The 27,520-nt window shown below is 45.5% G+C and overlaps 1 protein-coding gene across 7 annotated transcripts in view; it reads right to left on the reverse strand.

Moving 5' to 3' along the window:
* Positions 1 to 27,520, reverse strand: part of Trim2 (tripartite motif containing 2) — a 155,795-nt gene that overhangs the window by 43,921 nt on the left and 84,354 nt on the right. For 5 of the 7 annotated variants that reach the window (XM_076574319.1, XM_076574323.1, XM_076574324.1 and 2 more), the window contains exons 2-3: positions 6,508 to 6,689; positions 802 to 1,039 (exon numbers count right to left, since the gene is read on the reverse strand). In XM_076574319.1, the coding sequence (XP_076430434.1) occupies positions 802 to 1,039; positions 6,508 to 6,689 (420 nt within the window). Of the gene's footprint in view, positions 1 to 801; positions 1,040 to 6,507; positions 6,690 to 17,303; positions 17,743 to 27,520 lie in introns of those variants that run through there. The other 2 variants (XM_076574322.1, XM_076574325.1) reach the window with 2 other exon arrangements.

Raw genomic sequence — 27,520 nt, forward strand, 5'->3', positions numbered from 1 at the left:
AACATTTCATTTTCCAATTTTGAATAATTCTATTTGGTAAAAACCGTTATTACTTCCTTTACACAGAAAAGGGAGCGAGAGTTTAATAAACTCACTAAAGCTGAGGAGGCAGGAAATGTGTTTTAAGGCAGGGTTTGAATCAGCCAGGCTGACTCACAAACCTGTGCTTCTAGCTGTGACATTACCCTGTCCCTTCCAGGCACAGAGCTACTGTGAGTCAGTTATTTGATGAGTCTTATAGGCCCATTTGCATTTATAACAGTTATTCTGCTTGCTAGAAGCAGGAAGTACATTTGCAACTCACAATCTGTAGTCTTTATCAGAGATGGACAGAACTTCATTTCTTCCTTCCTAAGGAGTAGGATCTAAGACATGAGGAAAATTCTTCTCCAAGAAAAATAAGCTGTAATTAATTAGCATTTTAGCAATCACTTTCAATTTGTAGAGCTTGTCTGCTATTAAATCCGTATCCATGATTTTTGACTTGCGTGTTGTGTCAGAGTGTGCTTAGCTTGGAAGCAGCAACTGACTCTTTCTCCTGAGGACCACAACAATATATTCCAAGTAGAGATGATGAAGACGGATTTTATGCCATAAATAACTCTGGTTAGAGAAAGTGAGTAGGAAAAAGAGTCTGAGGGTGGTCAAAAACTTGTTTTTAATTAGTCATTTCTCAGACTGTTATTAATATATTATTAATAATCTTTGCTTTAATGAAGACTCTCTGAGGTGTGTACCTGAAGCCTACCCAAGGCCACAGCCACCATGTCCCCCAGGCAGCCTGCTGTCTGCCTCACTTACATTCCCATCATGGTTTGGGCACGAAAGTGGCTTTCCTGCAGCCACAGCAGTGACCGTCTCCAGGATGGAAGAGTCCTCGCCATTGCTGCCGGGCGTTCGCTGCAGCACGTCCATGAGGTTTGTGATAAAGAAGTTGTTCTGCAATGCAGCCACCCCTTTCTCAGGCAGGATGGAGGTCTGGCGACACACCGGGCAGGAGAGGGTTAAGCTGTGGGCTGGAATGTAGTTCTGCAGGCACCTGTTTGGGAATACACATGAGGGCAGTCAGCACAGCAGGCCACTTCTGCAGGTACCATCCACATTCCCATCAACAATGGCTGACAATGGGCCACTTTGCAGACACCTACTTTGTGGTGTCCTGTACCAGAGAAATCACGCTTCAGAGACCAAGAACCAACCTGTCCTCATGTCGGGCTCCATACACTGACCAGACAAATGGCTGTGCTTGAGGAAAAAAATGTCACAGACTTCTGTAGCGTCACAGTGTGGTTCGTTCAAGACCAGGTGACCTTGACCTTCCAAGGAACTTGATAGACCTACCAGGTCAGATGCCCACGTGACTCACATACATAGCAAAGGTTGGAAAGCCTTGTTCTGTAAGCATTGAGCTCACAAATGTGTAGACTTTTGCAGTTGGTGGGAAAATGTCAGATGTGTTCGTTAACATTGAAATTCAGTTGACACAAAACCATAATTATATATATAAATCTGACTGGAAATATTCGGTTGAAGCAAGGATGAGACACACAGACTAAATGACCGCATCTCTTGCTTCTCCTCAAGAAGCACACATTTCATCCAGTTAGTTAAGAAAGAAATGTATTAACAATACAAACTACATTTGAAATATTCTCCTGAACCTATAGAGGAGGCACCATTATGACCCCTTTGGACAATGAAGAAACATGGGTATAGAGAGGGGCTAAGGACCTCGCCTAGCTTTCTTTAGTAGGTCAGGGTTAGAGTGGGAATCCAAACCCAGGCAGTTTGATATCATAATTTAACCTTTAAATAACTAGAGTTGGAGCTGGGCTTGCAACTCAGTGGCTAAGTGTCTACCCAGCATGCATAGGTCTCATTCAAGCACTGCAGAAACAACCCCAAAACTATGCTGTACACTGTTTTCCAGCTGCTTAGCCAGAGTTTGAGAACCACCAATGTGGCCTCTTATTTTCCAGATGAAGAAAGTAACAACAAGTAGAATTAGCTGGTGAGAGTCTCAAAGCTCATTGGGACCAAGTCTCTGCCAGAAATGAAACAGAGCTGCTAAAGTCAAAAATGATACTTGAGGCCAAGAGGCATTTGCAATCATATTTTACCAGACAACCGACCTTCAGCAAGCTTGACTTTGCCCCCACTTCCTTTTGTGCTGGATCATCTTCCTGTGTCTTTATGGCGTCTGTTCCTCTATGTTTTCTGAGTTACCAAAGCTTGGTGTTACTCACAGATCCATCCTGAAACCTCTTCTTCCTCTGGGATCTCATACCGTTATGAGTATAACAGACAGAAACCTGGGGGAGAATCCCCGCTGGCCTGCACCTGCTCTGGCTCCAGAGTGCTAGCACCTAGCCTCAATTCATCTTTTGTTTCTCGGTTACCCTTTGCTTCTCTTGTTGCTCTGTGTGCATCTTATCTGAGAGTCTCCCAAGGATACAAAGCCTATGCAAAACTTGATTCAGGAAACCCAGAAAACTCTGGAACCTGATGAATCTAGAAATTTGTACTTGGCATTGTATTTTTGGAAGCTTCTTTCAGGTTGTTTTGAACATATGGAAATCAACTGGCAAAAGTGTAAATATGGAGAAAAATAAAAATGCCCTGGGCGAAGGGAAAGACTTCAATCCTTAAAGGCTGGATTCCCCTGCAGTCATGAAAGGCTAGCTTCATTCTTTTTTTTTTTTTTCAATATTTATTTTATGTACATTGGTGTTTTAGCACCCTAGATCTGGAGTTACAGACAGTTGTGAGCAGCCATGTGGGTGCTGGAAATTGAACCCAGGTCCTCTGGAAGAATCACTGAGCTATCTCTTCAGTTCCTAGATTCATTCTTAAGGTACCTCTGAGTCTTCATTCAATGGACACTCATGAACCCACACACCGGCGCCATGACAGATACCCTCTCCAAGCCCTGTGTCTTCTCCTTTTTGACACTTTTTAGATGTCTCAGGGGTCATACAACCTAACAGGCAACAAACCAAACCAACATTCTTCCTCAAACCATGTCCTCATCCTATCTTGATGAATGGTACCTCCATCCACTCATCTAAGTAAAACAGAGACTAGGAGTCATTCATCAAATAGCAGCTCCCCTCCTGTCCTTCATTTCCTTCGCCCACCCCATCATTAGAGCCTGTCAATCTCTAAAAGCCTTCCTCAGTTCTCCAGTTCTCTTCATGTCTATTCTACATTCTCTTTTAGACTTGGGCAAGGGCTTTACACGTGGCATCTATGCTAATCTCTGGAAGCCTTCTCCATATTGCAGTCAGAGTGACCTTGTTAAAATGAGAAACAAACCATGCAAATCCCTGTCTCCTCCCAGCTGAGATGAAAACCCACCAGGGCGACTGCTGTTCTTTCTGTGCAAGATGGGATTCCACATGTGGGACCATGGGTTTCTCACATTATGATCTAGCCCTGGAGTGTCCTTGACCTCTTCATTTGAAGAACACAGCCACGGGGTGGGGGTGGGGGGCGGGTTGTTAAATCCTCCCCATCTCCTAGTCACAGCCATGGGGGTTTAAATCCTCCCCATCTCCTAGTCCCTTACGATGACGCTTCTGCATATCTGACATTCTCTTCTCTTGTTCACCTCTCTTAACTAACTTTCACTAATTCTTGGGGGGTCTGCTTAGCAATCATTCCTGCAGGGAAGCCTTCCCTGGTGAGGCAAATGCTCTACTACCATGGCTTCCTGTGGAGTTTGGATGTCCAGCATTTGTCCCTGGTTTATTTATTTATTTTTTAAAATATTTTTTTTTTTCGAGACAGGGTTTCTCTGTGTAGCTTTGTGCCTTTCCTGGGACTCACTTGGTAGTCCAGGCTGGCCTTGAACTCACAGAGATCCGCCTGCCTCTGCCTCCCGAGTGCTGGGATTAAAGGCATGCGCCACCACCGCCGCCCGGCTATAAATCTTTATTTATTCATTATATATACAGTCTCCTGCCTGGTGCCCTCTTGGATGACAGAAGAGGGCACCAGATCTCATTATAGATGGTTGTGAGCCACCATGTGGATGCTGGGAATTGAACTCAGGACCTCCAGGAAAAGCAGCCAGTGCTCTTAACCTCTGAGCCATCTCTCCAACCCTGTCCCTGGTTTAATGTATTAATTGGAATGGTTGGGAGTTCATAACTGGCCAGGAGATGTTTAGTTTTGTTCTCCTTCTCAGCCTTGTTGATGGTGTTTTAGAAGACACTGGGTTAAGTGACCAGCTGTACAACTTTTCTCTATAAAATACTAAACCTTCTAAGGAAAGCTGCTGAGCACTGTCAAAAGGAGCCGCTCCAATGAGCACACTGCTAGAACAAGTCTAATGCATCCCACAGGGACTCCCTACAGTAGGATCTCATGAGTCTCTGCCATGCATTGCTGGACAGAGGCAAGGCTTAGCAGGGGTGGACCCTGGGCAGCTCAGAAGTGTTGCTTCTTACCTAACATGGTTAAGAAAGAGGTATCAAAAAAGCCCCTGAGAGGGTGCTATAAACACAGGGATTAGGCAGTTCTGTTGAGCATGGACTGAGTGACTCTCAGCCGGTACATACTGTGTAAGTGCCAGGCTATGGTGACTGCTGCAAATAAAGTAATGGTGTCACTATCTGTACCCAGGGACAGAGTGGCAGTTCTCTGGGCTTTGCATTTGGCCATGCCCAGTCAGCGTTGGGGTGGGGGAGGGGATGATCACTATTTAATTATTGGAGGATATGAATTACAAAGCACTTGGATAAATATGAATGAAATAAAAAGCACAGGTGTGAGATATGTACCATCACTAAAACAAACAACCCACTACATAATTCCAAATGAAAGGAAAACCCCACAACATCTATTGAGAGGCACATGTACCTTCCCTCTACCCATCACCGCCATCAAGGATGTAGTCTTTCTGCTGCAGCAGGACCCTTCAGAGTAAATCAACTCTTTTTTTTTAAATCACCAGTTAAATAATAAATGTGTTTTGAATTGGATGGTAAATAAAATCAGCATCTATTTGAAATCATTGAAAGCACTGAGTTCATGACCTAGAAATAGGAAGTATACTATTTTAATTACATCTATTAAGTAAGAAAAATGTATTTAACAACATATGTTTCAACATTGCTAGAGTATTCATTCATTTTGAAGAACAGTATTTATAAAGCCTTGCTAAGGACACGCTTAAAATAAGTCACAAGTAAACTCCATGCTAAGAACTTCTCTTCCTGTTTTTGTTTTTGTTGTTGTTTTGGTTTTTTGTTTGTTTGTTTTTGAGACAGGGTCTTTTTACATAGGCCTGGCGGTCCTGGAATTCACTATGTAGACATTTGAACTCACAGAGATCCACTTGCCTCTGCCTCCCGAGTACTGGGATTAAAGGAGTGCGCCAGCACTCCCGATTCTGTTTTTTGTTTTGTTTTTTAAAGACAAGCTCTCAATAGCCCAGACTATCTTCAAAATCAAACGCCTTTAATCCCAGCACTCGGGAGGCAGAGCCAGGCGGATCTCTGTGAGTTCGAGGCCAACCTGGGCTACCAAGTGAGTCCCAGGAAAGGTGCAAAGCTACACAGAGAAACCCTGTCTTGAAAAACCAAAAAAAAAAAAAAAAAGATTCTACTACCTCAGCCTCCCAAGTACTGTAATTACAGGCTTGGGCCACCAAGCAGGTCATGAAACAAACTTCTTATCCTTATGGGCTTTTTTTAAAACATAGTAAGTCAAGCCACGGAGTATAAAAGTGTATATAAAGGACTGGAGAAGTGGTTCTGTGTCCGAGAGTGCTAGTTGTTCTTACATAGGGTTCGAGTGTGGTTCCCAGCACCCACATTCAGCCAGAGGTTCACAACCACCTGTAACTCGAGCTCCAGGGTATCTGACACCCTTTTCTGGCCTCTGCCCACAGACAGACAAACAGACACACACATACATATACATAAATAAAAATAAAATCCTAGCCAGGCATAGTGATACACACCTTTAATCTCAGCACTTGGGAAGCAGAAGCAGGCAATTCTCTGTGAGCTCAAGGTCAGCCTGGTAATATGGTATTTAAATAACTTAGCATTCTGTTGATGTGAGACACAATTGCTCCTGGCTGCACCAATTGATCCCGAGAGAATGTTGGGCTTCTAAGACATTTCCATTTGGAAGTTTGTTTTTTTGGCACAAAATTGGTCTACATAGTGAAAGCCTGCCTCAAAATTAAACAAACAAACAAACAAACAAACAAACAAACAGAATCTTTAAAATGAAATAGCAACTGAAACACTCTTTCAAGAAAGACAAGTAAGAAGTGTGTTTTCTTTAGCTCTGTCTTTTGGAGGTGAGCCAGTCCGTTCCTGGATGCTTTCTCAGACTTGTAATCGTTTGAAATGAAGTAAGCCACTGGCAGTTCCTGACTGGGTTCCTAGATGTCTGTTAGGAGCACAAGTCAGGCATTGTCCCCCTTGGGGAGCAGTGGAGTCCTGGGAAAGGGCCTGAGCAGGTGAGTGTGGGAGCACAAAAGAAGCTTACCTCTCGCAGAAAGTGTGCAGACAGGGCAGGACCTTGGGGTTCTTGTACCGTTCCAGGCATATACTGCAGATCAGAAACTGCTTGTCAATCTGGCGCACCACAGGACTTGGGATGCTGGCGCCCTCACTGGCCATCCTAGACCACTGACATGGGGGGCCGGCTGTCCTCGACCCTGCACGCTGCTGCAGTCAGAGAGAAAAGCCAAAAGAAAAACACATGATTACCCCGTAAAACACATGCACACCAATCCTGGGCTCTTCCATTCTAAACACAGGTAGACACCAATGTCAGTGACCTCAAAATAACCAGGCCAGCTCTCATTACTTTGGAAGTAATAGCAAGCTTGTTTGTGCTATAAATAACAATAAAATAATGACATCTTCTCCACACAGACAACAGATCAGGAGAGGGTGTGTCCTACAAGAAGATGTTTGCTGAGTTTAAAAGTGAGCGGCAGCTGAGGGGGCAGTTACACAGCTAAGCCCATGCCTTTACTCACGACTGTATTTTAGATACACATTTGCCTTTTATGTTCAGATGACACTCAGGATATACTTTGAGGGGACTAGAAGACGCCACTGCCAAACACACCACATTGGTGTGAGTTATTTTAACTGAAACCTGTTGAGGAACAATATGCAGTCATTGGAAAATCCTTATCTCCTCTTATGTACCTAGAGCCTATAAATAAACTGATGAAAGACATCCCCGGGGGAAGTTATACAGATTGTACTGATGTTAATTTATTTATTTTTTAACATTTACTTGTTTTGTTTGTGTGCACGTGTGGTGGTCAGGGGACGACTTGTGTGAACTGGCTCGCCTTTGGCCATGTGGATCCCATGGTTGAACCCAGGTCCTCAGCATCAGCGGCAAGCACCTTTACCCGCTGGGCGGTCTCTGCAGTCCTGGTGTTAGCATTATTTTGTTTGTTCGCTTGTTTGTTTGTGTGTGTGTGTGTGTGTGTGTGTGTGTGTGTGTGTGTGTGTGTGCATTCTTAACTCTACATGCTTGGAAGTTTCATTTAAAAAAAAGAAAAAGAGGGCCGGGCGGTGGTGGCGCACGCCTTTAATCCCAGCACTCGGGAGGCAGAGGCAGGCGGATCTCTGTGAGTTCAAGGCCAGCCTGGGCTACCAAGTGAGTTCCAGGAAAGGTGCAAAGCTACACAGGGAAACCCTGTCTCGAAAAACCAAAAAAAAAAAAAGAGGTGCAAAACCCAAGGAGGTGACCAGACTTGGGCGTTTTAACATCAGCACACACAAAGGAGCCATCTCCCCCTCTTTGTCTAAAATGGACATGAATTTTCCATTTGTAACGGGCATTTCTCCCTCCAAACTGAAGTGTGGGGAAGGCTCTCAGGTACTGGGGCTGCAATGAGGTGGGTCTTCACAGCTAACCCGGCTTGACAAAGCTCACAGACCCAGGCTTCCCTCTGGCTTCCCCACTGCACAGCCCCAGAGCCCACCCCTTTCCGTAACCTGGGCTATCTAGTAACAGAGTGGAGAGAAGGCAGAGGCAGTCCCTGGAATCATAAAGGAATCTCCCTCACCTCCGTACGTTTGGAGGGAAAAGAGAAGTCAGAGGAAGCTTCAAATAGGAAGCGATTGCGCATGTCACAAAGACCCCAGAGAGGAAAGCAGAGTCCATTGGGCAGGAAGTTATAACAGACACAACTCGGCCACTACCTTCAAGGTTCTGGCTCCTATCTCAAAAAGTTAGCATGGGTTGAGCCGAAATTCACTTCTCAATTTTCGAAACTCTTGGTAAGGTGGTGCTCACAGGCCTCTTGTTCTCAAGGCAAAGATGGAAGGTAGGAAGGAGGAGAGGGAGGGAGGGAGGGAGGGAGGGAGGGAGGGAGGGAGGGAGGGAGGGAGGGAGGGAGGGGGGAGGGAGGGAGTGCAGACAAAAACTAGTTCATCATCAACATAAAAGAAATGAAAAATTTATTCATTTTTTGTGCACGCGCGCGCGCGCACACACACACACACACACACACACACACACACTACAGGGTCAACAATAGTATAGGTATCTCTGAAACTTACAGCCTTTGCATCTCTTAAGCTGCCCACCACTCTGACCTTGTGTTTTGCTAAGGCTTTGCTCTGGAAGCTTGGTTTACATTTGATGCTAGAACTTGGTCTGTGACCTGTGTCTGAAGCTGGGAACTACAGCACGTAGTTACAACATCAGCAGTCCGATGCTCTCTGTGGGCACCCCTCTTCTCCAAACACGAATGATAGTTCTCATGCCTCACCAAACAACCAATGTTTTTAGATGCTCTTCAGCTCTTTGCTTTAAAGATTTATTTACTTTTATTCTATGTATATGAGTGTTTTGCCTGCATGCATGTGTGTGCACTACAAGCATGTCTGGTGCCTGAAGAAGCCAGGAGCAGGTGTCACATTCCCTGGAACTGGAATTACAGATGGTTGTGAGCCATCACGTGGGTGCTGGGAACGAAACCCAGTCTTCTGAAAGAAAGCCAGTGCTCTGAAGTAAGCCAGCCCCAAGTTTTATTAAGAAAACTCTGGATCTTACAATCCGAGTTTTATCGCCACTTGGGTGGCAGTGAAACTTGCTTGACTGTGAGGAATCGACACAATTCCTGAACAAAAATTCACCAAGGGTTTTTATTATTATTATTATTACTATTATTATTATTATTATTATTATTATTATCATCAGCCTTAACAGCATATACATACAGGCAATACCAATGGGCTCAGCATGCTATAATTATATATTTATTCATTTTTATATGTATATATGTGACTAATTTCATATTTATTCTAATTTTATACTTATTAAACACGTGCAGATAAAATAGATACCACGCATCAAAACTAACCAGATCCCAAGTCTACACATCTCAATGAACTTCTTCATAGTTAGGAACAGGCATTCTGACGCTATGGAGTTTCACACTGGGTTTTCCACTTTCACTGTCTAGTATATTTTTATGTAGCTATGATAATAATAATTAGAGAAAAAGAGGCCATGCATTTGAGAGGAGGGTCATGGAAAAGGGTGGGAAGGAGGAGAAGGAGCGGAGGAAATGGTATAATTACATTTTAATTAAAAATAAAATTTAAAAAATAAAACCCTGTCAAGATCCATTTTAGCAGAGTTACTCCCATGACGGGTTTATAAAGGAATCTGATTAACAAATGGCACCTGGCGAATGTCTGTGAGGCAGGAGCATCACCTTCAGTCAGAGCTCCCTGCATGGTGAGGCAGTGGAGGCAGGAATATCTAATTGGCCATCACTGGCAGCTAGACTTTTCATGGAGTGCTCCCTGAAGAGCTGGAGAAAGATGTTCCTTGATGGGATGAAGGGCGGGCGGTTCATCTCTCGGAGCTCGACCACATCCCTGTGACATCAGATGACTGAAGGAAAGCACTGTCTGTCTTGAGATGAGCAAACCAAAGCGGAGGGTTGAAATGACCTACCCAAGGTCATCCCGGAAGATCAATGGAGCAGAAAGCTCAGGTTTCAGGTTTTCTGCCTCCTCTGACAGCTAATCTTAAACAAGGGTGACACTTGTGTGTGTCATAAAAGTGGCAGCACGCTCTCTTGGGTGGCAGTAAAATTTGCATGACTGTGAGAAAGCAACACAATTCCTGAACAGAAATCCACTAAGGGTTCGATTATTACTATTATTAATTATTATTATTATTATTATTATTTAATGACAGTGATGGCTGGAGATGCAGCTCCAGGAGAGAACACATACTCAGCATTCAGTATATGGTTTGAGCCCTTATTCCCACACATTCTGTTAAGTTTATCATTAAATAGGGGCTGGAGGGATGGCTCGGCAGTTACAAACCCTTGCTGGTCTTGCCGAGACCTGGGTTCAGATCCCCGAACCCATAGGGTGGCTCACAACAGTAACTTCACTTCCAGGGGATCTGACACCCGCTCTGGCTTCCAGGGCATACATGTGATACACAGATATCCATGGAGGCAGAACACTCATATGCATAAAATAAAAATAAATATTTTTGGGGGGCGGAAAGCCAACTAAATTTTATTTTGATAGCTTTAAAAGTTTAAAGTTGCGTTTATTTACCCATTTGTGTTGGAGGGTGTGGGGGAGGGGGCGACTGTGCCGCAGCAAGCATGTGGAGGGTCAGAGAATAACTTCGGGAGTCGTTTCTCTCCTTCCACTCAGAGGGCTAAGGCTTGGCAGCAGCACATTTACCTGCTGAGCTATCTCAGCTGTCCTTGAATATGTTTGATGTTTTTCATGTGACCGTCACGTGCTCAGCAATGCTGGCTAACACAGCAGAAGGAAGGGATGGAGGGGCAGAGAACACATACGGATTAAGTTATTTTTTAAAAACCTTGTTTTGATCAAATGATATATATTTATGGAATAAAATCCCTTAAACCAACATTTTTATGCTCTAAAGCTTAAAAAAACACATTTGATTCTAATTCTACGGTAATTATTGTGGTGAATGATGATGTCTTTGTTAGTGTTGCTCATTTACACGGTAAATTAATTATGCCTACTCATTAACACTAATTTAAAATCATGACAATGCCGCAGATCTGTCACAAGTGACCTGTTGAAGGCATCTTGCTCTTTAGAACTCCCACAATCAACACAAAAGGTTTCCAAGCCCCCAAGACCCCCAGCTTTGCCAGGATAAGAACACTTCCGGGAATATTTCTGGATGTGCACTAACCGGAAAGCACTTCATTGCTCCTAAAGGGACAATGTGCTTGGAAGAACTCTGGCACAGCATGAGCCAGTGTGCATGGTGGGACGCTTCTAGGCCTCCGAGTAGGCGACAGTCTTTAATCAAAGGGCTCGAGCACTACCAGCAATGAGTACCTAACTACATTCTCCTGGGACGTCCCTCCCTATCTGAGCTTCTAAAATGTTGGCAACCCTTTCTACCCACAGATGTGGCAGAAATCAAGGCAGGAGAGTGACGATCAGAGACGGAACTGCTCTTCTGCTGGAGATCAGCAGAATTAAGGGGAAGAAACCATCCATGGAACCCAGGCAGAGCTGCGGGCACACCCATTGGCCAAAGGCCAACCGAGGGGAAGGTAGAAGAGCCTTTCTTCTTGAAATTGGGTCTTGCTATGCAACCCAGATTCTCAAAAATCCCCCTATCTCAACCTTCCAAGTGCTGGAGTTAGAGGCCACCAGCCAGCATACCTGGTCAAAAGTCATTTTTCTATGACACAGTCTATATTAGACAGATACACTGACATTCACCAGCTAGAAGAGCTTTTATATGAAACCAAGCTGAAGTTCCCTGGAGTGTTCCAGAGGCCCTCTCGCCTCCGCCCCTGCTCCCACCCCTATCTCTGACCCCATCCCCTACTGCTTTGTTGGGAGTCTCCTACTCAACCTGATCACACGGTTTCCTTATCCCTTGTCTTTGCTGGCTTTGGCTCCATAAACGCCTATTTTTCTCTTATGGACCCCATGTTTGTGCAGCAACAACCCCACCCTGCCCCCATTCGTATGTTGAAGCCCTAGCTCCTAATGTAATTTGGAGACTGTGGTCATTTGTGGGAGAGCATTAGGACTTGAGGATGGAGCCCTGACGACAGGATCTGAGTTGAGCGGGACAGCAGGTGGAGTTTCTGTCTCCATTATCCTGCAGACTTCTGGTGCTTATGTGGGTAGGAAAGGTCTTGACACTCCAGAGACCCAGATGAGAAAGGGGGCCAGGCAAGAATCCACGTCCATATTGCTTTTTGAGTCAAGGAGACCAGGAACTGGTCATCCCCGGCACTCTGGGCAAGGGCTGTCTGTTCTGTGCGCACTCCTCAGCAGATTCGGGTTGATGGCATGTTTCCCACTGTGCTTCCTGGCATGAAGGAAGCATGCCGCTCTCTCTCCCCGCCCCTCTCTCTCCATGTGAGGATGGAATAAAGGGAAGGCCATCTGTCTGCAAAGCTGGAGGGCAGCTCTCTCCAGAACCCTGCCGTCTTGGTTCCCTGAACTTGGACTTCCAGCCTCCAGCACCCGGAGAAACAATTGTTGAAAACCCCGGAGTCTCTGGTAGTTTTGTTACAGGAAAGAACGGACTAAAACCTCTCTTGACACAATATGCGATTTATTTACATCGCATATCATCTTCCCACCCCTGCACGGCTCCCTCATCCCGCCATGGAATGTTTGCGGGGACAGGGGCGTGTGTCTGCACACTGCTGTTATCCCAGAAGCTGGAGCAGGGTGTGCCTGGTACTCCATGGTCACTCACTTCTGAATAAACACAGTGTGCTGCTGCTGGTGGCCTAAAGCATGACAGTGGGGAAAAGAAGCTAGACTCTGTGACAAAGCATGTCTGTGGTGAATGCTGTCAGTGTCGCCTGCCTCCCGGTGTGACGGTCTGAAGCTTACCAACACACGTTATCATCCAAGTATTAGCAACATATTTTAACATGTTCACAAATTCAGAGGAAGGCCTGGAAAACGACAGAGGACACATATGCACGGCCGGAAACAGCCTCAGACTTGGCACAGGAGGCCCTCATTAAGGGCGGTTTTGCCAGCTAAACATGGCATGTTGTGGGGAAAAGCAACCCGGCAAACAGGAAACACAGTCCTTGCACAGAAAAACCCTGCCCCAGCCTTTCTTCCCTCACATCCACTCTCCTGTTTTCCCTGGCTCACTTGCTCGAGTCTCCTCCAGTTTCATGGGAATTACCACCACATGGGGGGAAAACTGATAGGAGACGACACGAGAGGAGAATGCTGTGTCTGCAGTTCCAAGATCCAGAGCATGCTTCTCACCCCAAATTACACCACTCAGATGAGAAAAGTGTCCAGTTTTGTTGCTGACACCAGCTTGAGGAAGAATAGGAAGGGAGAATGGAAGGGGGGGAAAAAAGCTAGAAGGGAGGGAGGGAGCCCAGACTGGCAAGGCCGGTCTGGGGAAGATGGCTGAAAAATACAGTGGAAGCATATGATTTGTAAGCTGTGCTATACTTTATTACTTTATTCAGCACCATCCCAAAAGTACAAAATTCCATTTTTTTCCTCCTCTTTTTTCAGACAGGGTCTCACTAGGTAGCCCAGGCTGGCTCAGACTCATTACCTTCCGGACTCAGCCTCCTGAGTGCTGACACTACAGGTGTGCATGCTCACGCCCGACTTCACTTCTGGCTCTGCACACCAGCTTCATGGCACTCCTGGCTCGGCGTCTGTCTTTGGACCTCTCTGCTGAGTTTCTTTTAATAATGTGCTTACATTTTTTAAAAAGTTCTTCAGCTGATAATGATGGTTAAAAAAAAAAAAATCAGCTTCTCTAGTAGAACAAAATCCCCCGACATGATTATAGAAAGGAAATGGTGAACTTGTCATTATAATGGATACCATGCTACCCCAGGGCAGGGGACACCCGGCGCTCAAGGCACAGGTGAAGCCCCATGTAAAGGACAGGTGTTTTAGGGGCTGGAGAGATGGTTCAGTCAGTAAAGGGCTGGCCACGCAAGCCTGGGGACCCGAGGTTCAATTCCTAGGAAAAGCAGGGCATGGTGGGGATGCCTGTAATCCCAGGTCTAGTGGGCAGAGACAGCAGAACCCTGACTCGGTCACAGGCCAGGCTAGCCCAGTTGGTGACCCCATGTGTCAAAAAATAAGGTGGACAGGAACCAAAGAAGGCACCGACCTCTGGCCTCTACACACCCAGGCACACACGAACACACGCACATGTGCACTGTATCTCCCCGCTCCACCCGACAGGATCTTTGGGTTAAGTTAGGAGTCTGCTCTATCTATCATTCATCTATACTTGGATTGGTACTGTTACTGATGACTCAGCTAGAAGAAAGAGGGCAGTCTTCCTGCGAAAGGAAAACAGGGTGACCCACTTTCAGTTAAATCAAGCCTGATCCCGGGAGAGCCACTCTGTAAATTAGAAGCCAAGATCCTTTCTTTCCTGTGTGTGTGTGTGTGTGTGTGTGTGTGTGTGTACGCACACACACATTTGAAGGGTGAGAGCCTCTCCTTTAACTTCAGCCTGTCTCCAGGCCAAGGTGTGCCCAAGCTCCCCAAAGCTTTCCTTGTATAGCCAGGGATGGATGGATGTGTGACAACGTCCCACGATGCGGAGGCTTTATTATACGGAAGTGGATCTCTAAGCGGAACTCCGCAAGTCCTCACTCTCTTAAGCTTTTCTTTGGGCTTTCTAGGTCCCAAAGGGTTGAGTCTGTGTGAGGAGTGTCAAGTGGCTGGCTGAGCTAATTGACATTTACCTCGGGATGCCCTGGGACAATCAAGATGAGTGGGGTCTCTTCTCCCCACATCCATCACTGTGCCAGGGCTCCCCTAGGCTCCCTCTGGGGGCTACCCAAAGCAGCTGAGTATTCTACAACCTCAAGAGAGGCAGGGGGCAGCCATGTTGCTAAGGGGCGGGGATCCCTTCTGGGAGCTGGGAGGGGCTGACAAAAAGGGAGAGAAGTGCTTCACTTCAGAAGTCCCCAGACACAGGCCTGTGTGACAATAACCCGCCCCTTGCCTCGGTGCATAGGAAGCACGCTGTTTCTGCTGCTAGAGCAAGTGTTTCCTTCAAGTGATAAGTTTCGAGAAGAAGAAGAAAAAAGGGGCTTCACAAAGAAAGGGAGGAGACCCAAACTCCAGGCAGAACAAGGTAGAGCAGTGGCTAGAAAGATTGGCATACCAAAAGTAGCAACACATGGCTCTTCAAGTGATGCTATTCGAATACTTGGCTCCCCCGCACCCCGCACTCTTCGGTTCTAATCTGAGGCTCCAAGTTTCAGGCGGAAACCTGATCCCTTGAATTCAGACAACCTGCACAATAGAAATACTCAGAAACCCCTCAGAGCCGCCGTGTGGCAAACCGTGCTCTGACCTGAAGCACTCCCGGGGTAGTCAAGTAACAGATGGCAGCCAAGGCTTTCCTTTTTTAAAGCCACTGCAGATGTGCTCAAGTTAATCACTCCGCTACAATTTAGAAGCAATCGACTCAAAATTTTGAAGAAGGAGATTATGATGGGGCTGGGGGTGTTGTTCTCTGAGTGTTCGTCTGGCAAGCACATGGCCCTGTGTCGGATCCTCAACAAGGCAGGGGCGCGCACACATTCACAGCCTCCCCGCCCCCTCTCTGGCACACAAAGATAATTTGCAGCATTTTTTTTAAAACCTAAAATATTTCTTTCTCTTCTGTATGTTTTAATATAGAAAAACACTTGGTTAGAGCACTAGTCTTATCAGAAAACTAATGAACAGAGGCAAGAAGATTCTTAACATTTAAGCTCTGGTAATTAAAAAAAAAATCGCTTCACATTTAGGGTTCCTACATAACAGGCAGATAAGAGTGTTGAACTTATCGAAATCAATGTCAAAAGCTACCCAAATGAAGGGTATTTTCATTTTTGAGACAAAGAATAAGTGTTTTTACTTTGTTTTCTAACCCATAGCATCCACTAATCTTTTGTTGTCCCGTACATTTAAAAAATTAAGTTACCTTAGGATTGAGACCTTCCTAGAGGTGAAAAGGTGCACAGATGTGGCTGTCTTTTTAAAAAAATGTGTGGGTTAACTATGGTGCATTCATCAATCTTCCGTCAGAGAATTTTTTTACATTGTCTTGCAATCTTTGCATTGCAAATGGCTTGTCTTTTTAGAAGAACTCCTTCGAGGTGGCCAGAGGGCTGGGTACCAGAGGCGCTTCCTCATGCCGCTGCACACATGAAAGTTCTCATTGTGTGCTTGCAGGCTGGCCCGCCAGTGGCCTGAATTATTGAACACTACAGTGGGTCAGAACGGTGACAGCAAAACACCTGCCTAAAAACAAGGGAAGAGCTCTGAAAAAATCAGCTCACACTATGCAAAGCAGAGTCCAACTTATGGACCTGAGCAAACAAATGACTCTCCTTACGTATTGCAGTGTCTGAAAAACCTCCAACAATTTACTCATGGAGAATAGAGCAGCTGTAATAGAAGCTGAAAAACGGAGAGGTTTTTCAGTGTCTCATTCTGAGTCTATGTCTTGGAAACTGAGACACTGAACCTATCTTTTCTTCAGACACAAAAAAATTTCTTATGGCTCCAGAATTCATTTATTCAACATTCAATTTTTAGTTGGAAATAAATAGCCTTCCTACTGGCTTTCCTACTGTACAATGAGGATTAATGTCAGGGTGGGGCATTCTTGTAGAAAAAAACAAAACAAAAAAAAACTCTGACACAAAAATTACCCATGATTCGAGGAAGCAGAACTAAGGCCAACCCAGGGATTTCTCTTGCTCTATGTAGTTCTTCCATTGAGCTCCACCCAGATTTGATTGTACTTCCACGGCAAGAAAATTTGTCAGAAAGAAATATTCGATGCATGTGTGTTTGCAGCTCTCAATGGCATCTAGAATCCAGGGGGTCCAGTCATGCATTATGAATGAATGGGTTTCCAATGGTAACTCAGAGGCAAGGAGCTCACGCCAGGGCAGAGAGGCGGGTGGGGGAAGGGTAGAATCGCACATCCTCCACCTAGGAGTAGCCAGGAAGGAACCCTGCAAATTCAATACTTCATCCCAACATCAAGATGCAGGAAATGTAATTCTACTTGAAACAAACCCAGACAACACTAAAATAGAGGCGAATAAGGATAAAATTCTAATCCATTCACAATAGCTTTCTCCCCGTACTTGTTAATTTGATGCTTTTGTTTAGGCAAAGAGTGGGTCTTTCTCTATTTTTAAATTAAGGAGCATGCAGCATCACCAGGAAAGGAAAGTGAGAACAGTAGGAGCAGTTATCCCCCAGAAATAATGGCAAGCAATCATAACACGGAGGACCTACCCATTTCTCCCGATAAACAGAAAAGTCAGCGAGGTAAAGAAAGACATCCCCTCCAGGCTATCGCTGCAGCTCCGCCGCCACCCAAAAGAACAATGCACGTTTCTGCTACTGTCTCAAGTTTGGAAGCACCACGCAAAGAGACTGGTTAAAATTCCCTACCATGCAATGCAGCCATCATCAGAAGCCCAGCATTATCTTCTGCTCTAAGTAGAGATGTGCCAGCTCATGAACAGGACAGAGGAAGAGAAAAAAATGGAGGAAATGAGAGAAGGCTCAGGAAAGTCGGCAGGAATGTTTCTGGGTCATTAACAAGTAGGAGACCCCCTTCCGTATTCAGACCAATCAATCTTTATCTTACAGGACATCTTTTTCTCAGCGTCTGTTGAAAAGACTGCAGCAAGCCACACTGCAGCAAGGGATTGTGGGATAGGGATGCAGCAGCGAGCTGCAAAGAGATTCGCGGGTGGCTGGCTTTCCCCTCTGAGTCAGCAGTCAGCTGCTAGCATGCTCCGGTGCAAGGCCGCCAGGCTCCATCCCCAAACCCGACTGCAGGATTAACCCCAGGAGGCGTGGAGAGCACGAGTCTGTGGGGCCGTACAGACAAGACTGATACCCACCCAAGGGTGTTCTGAATCAGAAAGAAGATATACTGGTCATATAAGCCAGTGCTGAGGCAGGAAGGATAGAAGGAAGAATCGATGAAAAGTTCAGATTTAGAGCAGTGTTTTGGGTGGGTGTGACAGCATGCATTTTCATCAGTTAAACTAAAATCTGTTTCTTTGAACGTTGCAGGTAGCTTGAAAGAAGGCAGATTATTTAAAATGCAAAATCAGTTCGGCTCCACAGCCTCTTCTACCCACGCCAACCAGTGTATCTCCCAGGAAAAGGTTTGTGCCACCCAGTTCCACCAAGTCAAACAATACAGAGGACATTTCTCTGCTCTTTCTAGTTCTAATCGTTAAGGAAGAAAAACAAATAGTAGATGGTACATACTCCGACTCAGGGGAAAACAGACTCTGTTCTGTTTCTGGTGATGAACTTTTTCAGTTATGTATTGAGAAACCTGACAAACTATGCTTGGGCTCATAACTTGATTTCCTGTCAAGTCATTAAATGTACCTAAAATATTAAAAGCACAAAATGGCCAACAAGTGTTTATGTCTTTATATTGTAATACATACTTCAGAATAAAAACCTTGTGTGTTAGAGTGGAATTCACAACTGTACTCTTTACAGCAACAGAGGCAGACAATAATACTATTCCGTACTGGTCTTATTTAAGAGTAACCACTAGTCATTTTTTTTTAAATAATATGATTGTGTATTTGATGGCATTCATTCTTTTCATATAGTTAAGCAATGCATTGAGCTCTTGAAAGAGCCTGAACTCCAGAGATCAGTGAAGGTTATCTTGTGTAGTAGTGGGATGCAGAGTTGAAAGTTCTGTGACATCAACAGGTCTTGGAAGTGTAGGGACATGCCACTGTGGGTATGACATTTAACACTGTACAGTTTTTGGAGCTTGTGGTTTGTTTTTTGTTTTCTGTTTGTTTGTTTGTTTTAAAAACAGGGTCTCAGTCAGGCAGTTGTGGCACATGCCTTTAATCCCAGCACTTGGGAGGCAGAGGCAGGTATATCTCTGTGAGTTTGAGGCTAGTCTGGTCTACAGAGTGAGTTCCAGGTCAGCCAAAGCTGTTACACAAGAGAAACTCTGTCTTGATAAGAAAAAGAAAAAGAAAAAGAAAAAGAATACAGGGTCTCACTATGTATCCCTGGCTGTCCTGGAACTCACTAATCTATTTTCTAATCTACTTTCTGTCTCTGTAGATTTCTACTTGTAGGGGACTCAAATACAAATAGATTTTTCTGCTCTACATTCATGACAATGAAATCATGTAAAATATAGTAATATATGTCCAGTCCTTTCCATTTAGCACATTTTTAAAGTTCATCCACAACAGCATACATCAGTATTATATTCCCTTCATTAACAATATCCCATTGTACAGATGTACAGAGGTAGAGCTTTATAATTACTATTTATTTATTTAGAGACAGGGTTTCTCTGTGTAGCCCTGACTCCTGGAACTCACTCTGTAGACCAGGCTGGCCTTGAACTCAGATTATCTGCCTTCCTCTGCCTCCTGAGTGCTGGGATTAAAGGTGTGTGCCACCACTGCCCAGCTGTAATGATCTGTTCTTACCCGTTGGTAGACAACAGGGATGTTTCTGACTTGGGACTGTTATGAACAATGCTGCTAATAAACATTTGTGTACAGGTTTTATGTGAACATATATTCTGCCTCGGACGTTTATAATGCAGTTAGGACCATTCTTAAAACTACAAGCAGGTCCCCCCTATACCAGTTTACAAAGCCCTCTTCCTAAAACAGGCCATCACAAAGGTGTCTAACTTGATACGTTGGGAAATGATGGTGAAGAAATGAGGCAGGAGGTGGGGGTGGTCCTCAGTCTTATTGCTGGGCTTGTCATTAAAGAAGGGGCACTCATTGACTAGCTAGTGTGTTCCAGGCACTGAGTAGGTCCTGAGGACATAAAGAGCTTAACAGTCTCTGAGCCCTTATGCCACAACCAGATACAGAAGATGGACTTTGCCATGCAGGCAGTTATATAGTAAAAGAGGAAGCGCCGGAGAGCAAGAGGAATGGGATGCTCTGGGCAGCCACAGGAGAGATGTGCAGAGGTATTCCTGCACAGGACAACAGCCTAAGCAAAGGCTGGGAGGTCAGCTGACTCGCTGGACTTGAGAGTCCTGGATAAGTACTGCTAGAGTCAAGAGTGAGAGGACAAATGGGAGTCCTTTGGATAGAAAGTGTCCCCAAACACTCGTGTATTAAATGCTTGGGTCCCAACGTCCTAAGGTTTGGAGACAGGGCTTCTGGGAGGTGACTGAATTGTGAGCGCTTTGATTTTATCGAGCAATTAACCATTATGATGGCTTCATAATCTGATGGTATTATTGATAGAGAGGTGGTAGAATTAGGAGGTGAGCGTGTCCTGAAAAGATGAACCTTGTCCCTCTGTCCTGTGCTCCCACTTTCTGGCTGACCTGAGGTAACCAACTCTGCTCCACTGCATCCCTTTCTCATGTTGCTCTGTCGCGCCTACAGCGTTGGGGCCAAACAACCATGGTTTGAAATCTCCAAAGCAAACCTTCCCACATTGCAACTGTTTGTCTTGGGTATTTGTCAGTGATAACACATCGACTAATACAAGGCTTATATTTTATTTTCAATCTTTTACTTGGATGGGAATATTCCTTCTGTAGATGTAGCATTATGTAGGCTAGCCCCATTCCAAATATCCCGGTCTCTATGGCTTTACTACTGTCTGCATAGGATGGGTTTTGGGAGCTCGACTGGAGCCTACTAAGTAAGGTTGCCATAGGAAAATGGCAGCCTTCTTTAAAGGCACATCTTAGCATTGAGCTCTGCTGTTTGGAGGCCAGGGATTGCTGGAGGAGGTTTTACCAGGCCACAGCATCTTCTTGATGCTCCCAGGCAACAGGTACAGGGTGGCGGTAATGGCTATTTGCTGTGGATATTGCTCTATATATAAATAAAACACTGATGGCCAGTTGCCAGGCAGGAAGTAGGTGGGACAAGGAGAGAGGAGAATTCTGGGAAGCGGAAGGCTGAGGAGAGAGACACTGCAGCCACCGCCAGGACAAGCAGCATGTGAAGACGCTGGTAGGCCACCAGCCACGTGGCAAGGTATAGATTTATAAAAATGGGTTAATTTAAGATATAAGAACAGTTAGCAAGAAGCCTGCCATGGCCATACAGTTTATAAGTGATATAAGCGTCTGAGTGATTATTTTATAAGTGGATTGTGGGACTGCGGGGCTTGGGGAACCTGGAGAGAAGCCCTCCAGCTACAGCTGTTGGTTTATTTTCTTCTCTCCTACGGCCAGATGTGGGGACTCAGCACAGAAGGAGGACTAGAGCTGCAGGTAAGTGACAGTGTAAGTGACTGCCCTGCACAGGGTGCTGTACTTGAGCTCCACAGCAAACAATAAAGGCACACCTCACTAATGCCCCTGGGCTGCCTTGGCCCTTCCCCGTCCTTCTATTCAATTGAATCAGAGTTAGGTGTCATCAGTCAGTTTGACTACGATATGCACTTTGGAAATACATAGACTGTGCATAATCATATGGCCAAGACATTTGATACCTAGAAAGGTTGGTGGGACTGTGGAATCCCATGACCCAAAATTTATTGATGTTGCAGAATATGAAGATTTGCTCAATTCAAGGCACTTGAAATGCATTCTACCTATTCTTAAGCAAGGCAGTTTCTCCCAGAGAGTAAACTACTTGGGACAATATAAAAAGCTATTTATGACCCGGCCATTGCTGTCTTCTTTATTCTGCATCGTCTCGAGTCCTTAGCTATAACCCTCCTTCCAAAGATATTCCACCATGTAAGGAAGAAGTGACCCTTAACCAGGGAATAAAACCACACCCTAGGATGGGCTGCCAGGATATGCATCTCTGAAGGGTACATCTGGCTGTCATGGAGGGGAGTGGGTGCCCTACTGACATTTGGGGCTAGGCACAGGGGCTCCAAACACCCTTCAATGCATGGGAGAGTCCCACACAAGCATGTTCACCCCCCATGTTATCAACAGCATCTCCTTTGGGAAATCCTCTTCCTCAGGCTCACACACCACTTGTTCTTGCAAAAACACACATCTTCTCCACCCCCTTCCCCTACTTAACTCCCTCTCAGCCCTTCAAGTTACCACTCGAGTCAGGGAGGATTCTCTGGCTCCTCCTCCAGCCACGAGACCCTCTCACCTCCAAATTGGGTGGGGGAGCCACTCTCGCAAGTTCTGACAAAAAGCTGTGAAAGGTTCTGTCTTTTACTTCCAACCTCCCAGATCCCAGTGCAAGGCTTGTCCCATAATAGATACTCAATGGTGGACACAGAATGATGAAGTTTTCCTACAAAGCAATGAGTGGCAGGATGTGATGCAAGGTAAACACTCATCTCACAAATGGAAAATAATTGGACCAGAGGCCATTAGAGAGAGGCAAATCTTATGAGGGACTTAGAGTTTAGAAAGGGCTTTCATCATAGGTTTTTTCCTTGAACTTCAAAGCAAACCTCCCAAAAGGCAGGAGTAGGTAGTACGATTATTCTAGTAGGAACTAAAGTTTAGAAAAGTGAAGTGCCCAGCCGAAGGAGGAGTAGCTGCTATATAGAAGAGGTAAACTGTGCTATGGTGCCCCCGGTGGATAAGAGAGAGTAACCAGGCAATTCCAGAGCAGAACAAAACCGGCTGGTTCAAGAGGTATTTGTCTCAGTGACATAAGGGATATATCCGATGAAAAGTGGGCAACCTGAAACCAGAAAGCTTAGAAACTGCCTGGTGTAATCCTTACTTCATTTTGCTTTCGAAGAACTCTTGTGAGAACCATTGTCCAACTCTTAAGAAGGACGGCAGTAAGGAACAATTGTTTCAACCCAAGAACTGACATCAGAACTGGCCTGGTGTTGGTATTGCCACTAAATATGTGTCCTGTTCTCAAATGATTATGTGCCAGCTGGTGTGTTGGGCACAGAAAAATAAATGATAGAAACAGAGCTTCTAGAAATCACCCCTGGGGGCAAGGCTCCCTGCCTCTAGCTCATAGTCATATGGATCGGATCCGAGGCTGTAGACAGCTCTTTCCAGCTAGCAATCATGGCAGTAAAGGGGACCCAGACAGAGTACCCCAATTGAAGACATGTTTGGGTGGAGTCTGCCCAGCGCAAAATACAACAAAACCATGGCTTTTCTCCCTCCAAGCCCTGTATTTCTGTCAATGACCTCTGAGTTCATCATACCTTTCCCATGGTGACTCATACTGAACAGACAACAAAAACTGAATGCAATAATCCTGCACAGAAAGGAGTTCCTGTGGGCCCGGAACAATGGAACTGAGGCTGTTTCTTTAATGGGTGCCTCTGTGTGGCTCCGCTAGTAATCATCTAGCATTATGTCCGATAGCCAGTTCCTCTACAATTGGTGGTTCTCATCATCTTATTTTCTTAACTGAAAAGTGTATTCTCCCATCTCAGTCTTCATGACCTTTCCCTTTCCCTAAACTGGGGTCTGTGGTTTGGCAGTCTTGGCTATATGTCATCTCAGGAACTTAGAATGTCATGTGTGGAAGCTAGGGCACAGGCTCATTTAGATCAAGTGTGTTTTTACCTACGCTATTCATTTCCTGGGACTGCAGTGCCAAAGCCCCACAGACTGCCATGGCCCAAGACAAGAGAAATGTATTCATTCATAGTTCTGGAGGCCAGATATCCAAAACCAAGGTGTTGACAAGGCTAGGTTCCCAGTGAAGCCTTTAGGGGAGCATTTTTCCGGTTTCTGGTACCCCCTAGTGTCCTCTGGCTATAAGCAGAAGCATCACTTCAGTCTTGTTACCCATTCTAACATGACTATCTTTTTGTATATCTCTGTTGTCATCTGGCATTTTCCTCTCCATGTCTCTGCTCTCGTGTGAGAACAATCACATTGGATTAGGGCCCACTATGAGTATGGCCTCATCGTAACTTGATTATGTATGTAAAGATCCCATTTCCAAGTTAGGTATCAAGGGTTAGGGCCTCAATGCCTTTGGGTGTGGGGGGGGAGGGACACAATTCAACTTGTATTATCTACACTGGGAAACGTGGTGGCGTGAAGCCCACCTAGGCTGACGCAGGCTGGCCTGAGAGCCGCCTGGGTTTCCCCCACATTCTTCCCTTATAATTCTAGAATTGTAGTTCAATGGGAAGCGCTTCGTTTGCCTTGTTTGTGCTGAGCAGTGGCGGACATGTGAGTTTGCCACACAGCTAAGAAGACAGAGGCGGGAAAGGGGACTGGGAGTTCTGGGCAGCGAGGTGACTCTTATCCGCCTTGGCTCCCCTCTCTGCATACAGCAGAGTGAGTGACACACACCAGTCCTCACCACGAGTCTAACCCGGCTGCTTCTCTGTTCTGCTCCGATGACACCAAAGGCAAAAGCAAGCTAAGTGCTCTTTGGTTTTTGCCATTGTTTGCTGTCTATAATTCAAAGCTGAATGTCTTCTTCCCACCATTGGAATGGAATCTCCCCAATACTAAGTGCTCTCTGTGGGTTCCTGATGTTGGGGGTTGCTGTGGGATGGTCTGTATGTCAAATTGCTCTGATTGGTCAATAAATAAAGCACTGATTGGCCAGTGGCCAGGCAGGAAGTAGGTGAGACAAGGAGAGAGGAGAATTCTGGGAAGCGGAAGGCTGAGGCAGAGAGAGACATTGCCAGCCGCTGCCATGACCAGCAGCAAGTGAAGACGCCGGGAAGCCACCAGCCATGTGGCAAGGTATAGATTTATGGAAATGGATTAATTTAAGATATAAGAACAGTTAGCAAGAAGCCTGTCACAGCCATACAGTTTGTAAGCAATATAAGTCTCTGTGTTTACTTGGTTGGGTCTGAGCGGCTGTGGGACTGGCGGGTGACAAAGATTTGTCCTGACTGTGGGCAAAGCAGGAAAACTCCAGCTACAGGGGGTTTTTGTTTTTTGCTCTTTTGGGGGGGGGCTGCCACCCAGCTCCCCAATAAATCACACATGGAGGCTAATTCTTAATTATAAATGCCCTGCCTTAGCTTGGCTTAGTTTCTTGCCAGCTTTCCTTAACTTAAATTATCTCATCTACCTTTTGCCTCCGGGTTTTTCCCATTCTCTTACTTCCGCTAATCTTACTCTTATTCTGTGGCTTGCTGTGTAGCTGGGTGACTGGCCCCTGGCGTCTTCCTCCTTCAGGCTCCTAGATCTTCGACCTCTCTTTCCAGATTTCTCCCTCTATATGTTCTCTCTGCCTGCCAGCCCTGCCTATCCTTTCTCCTGCCTTGCTATTGGCTGTTCAGTTCTTTATTAGACCATCAGGTGTTTTACACAGGCACAGTAACACAGCTTCACAGAGTTAAACAAATGCAACATAAACAAAAGGAACACACCTTAAAATAATATATTCTACTACAGGTTCCTGACGGTATCTGTGCTGGGCTGGGTAGGAGGCCCTTACTTTGGTCCCCAGAACCCATGCTTTTGTTTGTTTTGTTTTGAAAGAAAAATCCAGTCACAGCAGCCTGTGTTTGTTATTCCAGAGCGCAGGAAGAGTCAAGAGAATCCATGGGTCTTGTTCCCAGCCAGCCTAGCCTACTTGGCTGAATTTCAGGCCAACAAGAGATTCTGTCTCAAAGAACAAGGTGGTAGCATCTGAAGGGCAGCTGAGGTTGTCCTCTGGCCTCCACCTGCACAGGGACGTGCGTTTGGAAACATGAATACAGTTTATCCAGGGCGACATTAACATGCACATCAGAGGCGCTTGTTTTTCTAGACAAACGGGCGATCATACTTTTCATTTTAACAGTTAAATTCAAGGTAGCCCAAGCCCCTGATGGTTAGTGCAGCGATGGAGCCCGGGGCCTGTATGTCTTGCAAGCCAGAGCTCCAGTGAAGGCCGGGATATGGCCTGGTGAACCTGCCTAGCAACCATGTGGGTGCGGCTGACCACACCCAGAGGCCCAGCCCAGCCCAGACTGCCCGCAGGAGACAGTAGGTGGGTGACTGGGTGAGAGGCTACTCATTCCTAGCTGGGCGGCTGCCTTCTCTTAAGGACATTCTTTTCTTGCGATCCACACAATAAAGTACTTTCACCCCAGTGTGGGGATCTGATCCTGGAGGGGATCAGAGAGAACCTGGTTAGCGTTCTTCTGTACTAAGCAACCAATCCCACCTCCTGGGCTCTACCATTAAGAAAGAAAAAAAAAAAAAAAAAAATCACAGGGACAACCTCAGCTGACAGCCCCAGGAACTTCGTGGTTCTGCGTAGCCACGCCTCCCGTTTCTATGGCAACAAGTCCCTCCCCAGGAAGCCAGCTCAGCTTCAGTTAAAGCAAGCTGTCCTTCTGCTCCCAGAAAGTGACGGCTTTGCTTGTAGAATTTCTTCCTTTCCCTCCCTCGGTGAGTCTCGTTGGCTAACCTTATTCCTCACAAGGAATTAAAACCTTTTTGTAGAACTGAGGCAAGCGGCAGAGATGGGCGTTGCCGGCGGAAACAGGCAGAATGCTGCGATGATGACAGCATTCTTAACTATGAGTGACTGGGATCGCCCTGGATGGACATCCCGCAGCATTCTCAGCTGACGCCCTTTTCCAGACTTCTGGAACTAAGGCTCGGGTTTCTCCGGCCCTTCCGGGTTCCAGAGTCTTAGTGGATGATCCCGATCTGTGGACTTAAGTGCCTTTCTGCAGAAAACAGGCGTGAGTTTACTGAGCGTCCAGTAACTCAGTGCTTTAAGCCGAGGGGGTGGTTAAATAGGTCCCTTGTCTGGGGGGGAAATAAGCTGAGGACTGGCGCCTGAATTTTTTATTGTTATTTTCTACTTTTGGTTTTTCGAGACATGGTTTCACTGTGTGTAGCCTTCCTTGGCTGTCCTGGAACTCATTCTGTACACGAGGCTGGCCACGAACTCACAGAGATCTGCCTGCCTTTGACTCCGGAGGGAATCTTAATGCCCGGCAATCCGTCTGAATCTTAATGTAAATGTCAGCTTGTGGCTCTGATTAAGGCGTGGCTCGGATTCTCTCTACAGTGGGTCCCTTATTTTGGGTTATGTGTTCCAAGAGCCCTGTGGATACCTGAAACCGGATTGCACTGAACCCTAGATGTGTTACATTTTCCCATAAGTACATGCAGATCTGTGATAACTTTTACTTTGATGATAAATTTTACTTAGAAATTAGGAGCAGTAAGAAGTAGACAACTGCCGGGTGGTGGCGCATGCCTTTAATCCCAGCAGAAGCAGGCAGATCTCTGTGGGTTCGAGGCCAGCCTGGTCTACAGAGTGAGCTCCAGGAAAGGCGCAAAGCTACACAGAGAAACCCTGTCTCGAAAAACCAAAAAAAAAATAAATAAATAAAATAAAAAAAAATAAAAAAGTTAACAACTAATTAAAAACAGAAAACAGTAACAATAGACTGTAATCAAGTTATGTGGATGTGTTGTCTCCTAGAATAAGTTTTTACCCTTTTTCTTAAAGGAAGTACATTATATTTTCACTTTGATATAACTAAAATAACAACAGCACAACTTCTGCACTTAGGGGCTTTTGCAAGTTAAAAGAAATGTATTTAAACACAAGCACTGATGGATCTACTAACCACGAGGC

This window comes from Peromyscus maniculatus, chromosome 6 (assembly GCF_049852395.1).
Source record: "Peromyscus maniculatus bairdii isolate BWxNUB_F1_BW_parent chromosome 6, HU_Pman_BW_mat_3.1, whole genome shotgun sequence".
Classification (NCBI taxonomy): domain Eukaryota; kingdom Metazoa; phylum Chordata; class Mammalia; order Rodentia; family Cricetidae; genus Peromyscus; species Peromyscus maniculatus.